The sequence below is a fragment of the Acartia tonsa genome, chromosome 15 (assembly GCF_053477335.1).
Source record: "Acartia tonsa isolate MP-2025a chromosome 15, ASM5347733v1, whole genome shotgun sequence".
Lineage (NCBI taxonomy): Eukaryota > Metazoa > Arthropoda > Copepoda > Calanoida > Acartiidae > Acartia > Acartia tonsa.
In genome coordinates this window covers 9,823,965-9,829,964 of record NC_137274.1, presented here as the reverse complement: position 1 = coordinate 9,829,964, position 6,000 = coordinate 9,823,965, and the positions used below count along the sequence as shown (strand labels likewise).

At 31.8% G+C, this 6,000-nt stretch overlaps 1 protein-coding gene across 1 annotated transcript in view; it reads right to left on the bottom strand.

Moving 5' to 3' along the window:
- Positions 1 to 1,282: 1,282 nt before the first annotated feature.
- Positions 1,283 to 6,000, bottom strand: part of LOC145307602 (adenylate kinase isoenzyme 5) — a 128,138-nt gene continuing 123,420 nt past the window's right edge. Inside the window, exons 21-25 of the mRNA XM_080150056.1 lie at positions 4,973 to 5,018; positions 4,385 to 4,441; positions 2,923 to 3,012; positions 2,330 to 2,357; positions 1,283 to 1,395 (exon numbers count right to left, since the gene is read on the bottom strand). Coding sequence (XP_080006182.1) covers positions 1,283 to 1,395; positions 2,330 to 2,357; positions 2,923 to 3,012; positions 4,385 to 4,441; positions 4,973 to 5,018 — 334 coding nt within the window. The remainder of the gene's footprint in view (positions 1,396 to 2,329; positions 2,358 to 2,922; positions 3,013 to 4,384; positions 4,442 to 4,972; positions 5,019 to 6,000) is intronic.

Here is a 6,000-nt window from a genome sequence, read left to right as displayed (position 1 = left end):
TTAGTAATGTTGACACTAAAATAAGCCAACCATTAAAACTCAATTATAAAAGTTCCCAAAGTTGTAAGCCATTAATAAGAAAACATTATTATAAAACTTTGGGAACTAGTGTAATAAGAGCCCATTGTCCCCTCCCTCCCTGTGGTAATGTAACAAATACACACTAAAAAAAGTTGTTTTCAAAACGATAAATATCATTTTGAGTAGATCCGGTTCTAAACCATACTGAAAAATCATGTATCAGATCATATGATACATAATTTTCAATGAATTGTAGTTAATCTTTTAATTTTACTATCTGATTCTGCAGAAAGCTATCGGTAATATGATGAAATAAATAGTTATTATTGTACTATATTATAGACAGCTCTAAAACATTAAAAAATAAAAAAATCATAATATGACTCTAGTTATGTTAGCTCGGTTTTTAGACCCCGAGGGGCTAACTTATTTTTTTTATTTTAATATCCACAGAAATCTGTCTATAAAACAATGCAATAAATAACTGCTATAGTCCTAATTTTTTAATATAAATTTTAAAATGAAAAAAAATCTTCCATTAAAAAATCTAAATCTCTTAATTTTTCAAAGATTTTCTTTTGTCAAATAAATAAGATTGGAGAAGGGACGTGAAAATCAAGGTCCTAGATTTCTTACTTTGAGTTCATATTTTTGCAGGGAGGTAGGGGACATTGGGCTTTTTATTATACAAGTCCCCAAAGTTTTATGATGCTGTTGTTTTTTATAAATCTTGTTTTTCTTATTTGTTGGCTTATAAACTATGGGGACTTTTTAAAATTTTAATTGTTGAGTGTCCACACAATTTAACATGACATTGTAATTTACAGAAGGAGTAAATTTTTAATCATCAAGTACATCAATTTCTCGACTATTGTCTTATCTCTATGGATTCAGGATATTTTGTTGGCTGGATTTCTTCAACTTTCGCCGATGAAACTGCTTTCGTCCTTATCAGAACTGTAGTTGAGGAGAAAAATGCCGTTTTATTCTATGATGTGAAAAATATTTGAAAAATAATTGTTGTTTTGAAAAGAAAACAAATGAAAATTATGTAAGAGAGAAGGAAAAAGTGAGAGAAAGAATAAAAAAAACTAAGAAAGAGGATAAGGGGCAAGATAGGGATAGATAGAAAGAGAGAAAAAGAGAGAAGGAGAGAGAGAGAGAGAGAGAGAGAGAGAGAGAGAGAGAGAGAGAGAGAGAGAAAGGGATAAAAGATATAGTTTTTTTTCTTTTCCCCTCCTCTTCCCCACCTCAAGTACCCTTAGAGTCTGTATAAAAAATAGCCTTGGTTATATGTTTCTGCAATCTCATCTTCTAAATCAACAATCTCCTGATCCACCTCTCTCTCCACCTCATCCATAATATCTTCTGTCACTAAAACAAAGGAATCTGATCAAGTTCCTGGGATCAATTATCTCAACATTCCTGGAATCGATTATCTCCCTCAAAATAAGTAAAAATATAGAAAAGAGATCCTCGATGCAAATTGCTTCCACAACATATTAGATATTTTGGATGTGATGCAGTTCCGAATATAATGTTTCTCAGATTGATTATTTCCCTCGAAATAAGTAAAATATAGAAAAAAGGCATTGCTCCATTCCATAAAGTGATCCATGAGGCACCCCGCATCAACTACACATTATATATTTGGACATAGTGCAGTTCATGGGTATAATGTTCCTGAAAAAATTATCGCCACCAAATTAAATAAATATTTAAAAGATTCATTGCTCAATCCATAAAGTGACCCATGAGGCATCTTGTGTCCACTACACATTAGATATTGTGGCACTGGATCTTGTGCAGTTGGGAATATAATGTTCCTGAGATCGATGATCTCCCTCCCCCCAAAAAATATTTATTCAAAAGGTTGCCAGCTGCCAAACAATACTTCAAAACTTTATCTGTAATTGACAAGACCCAACAATAGGGTGAGTATACACCTCTGGAGACCTAAAAATTTTTCTCAAGTCGTTAAACTATTGGTGACCACACATACAATTGTGGATAGCTATTTGTGAATGAGAGTCAAACATTTATTGAATCAGAACTATGGCTTTATGATGCTCCCTGAAAAAGCCTTGAGGAGTAGAATCAGGAACTTTTGTCTGATTCAAAATATCTCATTCCTAGCTGGAGAAAATCTTTAAAAACTATACAAATAGGACAATTTTCAATATACCCTAAAAAATGGTGTTTTTTAAGTCATTTACAGAAGTAGTGATCTTGGTATCATCATTGGGGATGTACTTAAACTTATTGGTCATTGTCTTATTCCTTTAGATCTCTGGATTAAAATAATTACCTTCATCTTTTGCTTCCTCTCTCTCATTCTAAGGAATAAAAAATGGTTTCAACTGGAAATTACAAAAAAATTTTACTCTATAACTTTCTTTGTCAATTCATATGTATGTCCATTATACTTTGGGTAAAATATGATTTTATTAGTTGCTATTGAAGATAAACTACCAGTTTTTTGGTAAAAATACCCCTTACCAGAGAGCATCCATCAATTTGATCTATCAGTTGGTTGTATTCATTTTTAATTTAATATTTTTTCTCTTTTTTGATGACCGGTGATTACCTTCTCTATAATTAACTTTGCCCGATTGATCATTATTTCTTACCATGATTATATGATACTTATGGATGTTTTCATCCTTGTTTAACTGTAAATTCCAATTTTATTCAATTTGTGTCTTAATACAAAATATAGTATTAAAAACATATAAATATGTGAGTAAAGTTTTGTGACTCTTGGTTTTAATGAATTTCCTTTAAATCTTATGTCCATATTCCCTTCCCATCCAGGATCTTTTGTTGTGCTTTCCTACTGATATATATTGAAATCATTGTTTGTTTTTTATGTAACCATTGTTTTCCCTGATTTTCATCAACAGTTTCATCTTCGTTGTTAGTAGCTTCCTCCTCCATATTTCTTATATTTTCTATTTCAAGACCTATTATTCTTCCAAGCTCAGATACAACCTAAATATAACACATGTTCATAAAGTTATCATTTAATAATCTACTTTGTAGTAAATAGTTACACATTGCATTTGCCTTGGATCCTGCCTCTAGGAAACATATACTCACAAGGATGACAATTTCCATAAGTAGGAAAGTAAGTGGATGTACAAATGGACATAGAGAGTCATAAAGCGGATAAATCATGCAACCTTTCTGACAATTGATACATTTCTAATTTAACATAGTCACCATAAATACTAAATTTACAACTGTTACATTGGACTCTAAATTGAATTGGTACTGTAGAGTCCCCTATAAAGTCCCTCAATAAACTAAAAAACTGATGATGCTCTTTGTCACCTTCAACAACATGCAGGACAAAATAGGACCTAATATGCTACCTTGAGGCACTCCACTATCTATATCTAATAGTTTATTAATAAAAACCTAATGATACTTTACCTATAATGCAGAAGGACCTAATATGCTACCTTGAGGCACTCCACTATCTATTTCTAATGTATCATACTAAGAACCTAATAATACTATATATGTACTACAGGGGACCTATATGCTACCTTGGGAAACTCCACTATCTATTTCTAATGTATCATACTAAGAACCTAATAATACTCTACATGTACTACAGAAGACCTAATATGCTACCTTGAGGCACTCTACTATCTATTTCTAATGTATCATACTAAAAACCTAATGATACTTTACCTATAATGCAGAAGGACCTAATATGCTACCTTGAGGCACTCCACTATCTATTTCTAATGTATCATACTAAGAACCTAATGCTACTCTACATGTACTATAGAGGACCTAATATACTATTAAGGAACTCCACTATCTATATATTTCTAATGTATCATACTCAGAACCTAATGATACTCTACCTGTACTGCAAAGAATTTAATATCCTACCTTGGGTCACTCCACTATCTATTTCTAATGGATCATACTAAGAACCTAATGATACTCAACATGTACTACAGAGGACCTAATATGCCACCTTGAGGCACCTACTATCTTTTTCTATGATACTAAGAACCTAATGATACTCCAACTATACTAAAGAGGATCTAATATGCTACTGTGAGGCACTTCTTTATCTATGTCTAATGGATCATACTAAGACCTTAATTATACTCTACATGTACTACAGAGGACTTAATGTACTACCTTGAAGCACTCCACTATTTATCTCTAATTTACTAAGAACTCTACTCTACATGTACTACAGAGGACCTAATATACTATTGAGGAACTCCACTATATATTTCTAATGGAGCATACTAAGAACGCATTATGTGTTGCAGAGGACCTAATATACTACCTTGGGGCACTCCACTATCTATTTCTAATGTATCATTTTAAGAACCTGAGAATGCTCTGTGTCACCATCAACAACACGTAGGCGGTCAGCTTCATCCAGGTTCTAAACAGATGCAGCATAGAATATAGGTCTGTTTGTCTTTCTATCTGTATGTCTGTCTTTCTGTATATCTGTCTTTCTGTAAATATGTCTGTCTGTATGTCTATCTTTCTTTCTTCCTGTATGTCTGTCTTTCTGCATGTGTTTCTCTCTGTACATTTGTATTCTGTATGTCTATCTTTCTGTTTGTCTGTTTTTCTGTATGTCTGTCTCTCTGTGTAAATCTGTCTTTCTGTATGACTTATTTCTGTATGTCTGTCTTCTTCTGTATCTGTCTTTTTTATGTCTGTCTTTATGTATGACTGTCTTTTTGAATGTCTGTCTTGTTGTTTGTCTGTCTTTCTGTCTGAATGTTTTTCTGTGTGTCTGTATTTCTTTAAGTTCTGTCTTTTAAATGTTTTTTATGTCTATCTTTAAGTATGTATGTTGTTATATTAGGGACATACAAGGAGGGGGGGGGGGGCAATAATGGGGTGTTTACCGCCCTCATAAAATTTTACAGGCCTCTAGTATTTGATTATAATTATTTATTACCTTTAACAAGGGAAGAGAGAGATTTCTATACAACTCCAGTCTTCTCCTAAATTATAAATTTTTTTCAAAAATCAATAATCAATATATCTATCAATTAATTTATCTATAAATCTATCTATCAGTCTATATATCACTTCATTTATTAATCTATCTATCAATATTACATTGACATCTGACATCTGAAGATTGCCAAACATGCATGAAACAATTTGTAGTGTCTGAATAAATATATAAAATTCATATTTTGTTTGTGAGTTAACCTCATATATCTATCAATCCATCTATCAATATATCTAACAATCAATCTATCAATATATCTATCGATGTATTTATCAATCTATCTATCGATCTATTTATCAATCTATCTATCGATCTATTTATCAATATATCTATCGATCTTTTTATCAATCTATCTATCGATCTTTTAATCAATCTATCTTCTAATCTATTAATCAATCTATCTATCGATCTATTTATCAATCTATCTATCAATCTCTCTTTTAATCTATCTGACAATCTATTTTACAATCTATCTATCAATCTATTTATCAGTCTATATATCAATCTATCTATCAATCTAACTCTCAATCTATCTATCAATCTATCTATCAATCTTTCTATCAATCTATCTATCAATCTATCTATCAATATATCTATCTATCTATTTATTTATCTATCTATCAATATATTTATCAATCTATCTATCAATCTATCTATGCATCAATGTATGTATCAATCTATCTATCAATCTATCTATTAACCCTTAACGGTAGGGGGGGGGGGCGTTGAACGCCCCCCCATCCGGTTCTATCTCATTTTCTGTGTGTGAAAGATAAAGAGCCCAAACTGCTTGACTTTTTAAGTATGGGTATGACACATAACTGAGAGTTGAAATTTTTTGAATATCTCCATCCTGGCGGGCACAGGATGCCAGCAAACCTGGCAGGGTCATCCAGGTAAAGAGCAAAAATATTTTTTTGACTAAAACAAAGCATTTTATCATACCAAAATACTAAAAAATCCTCTAG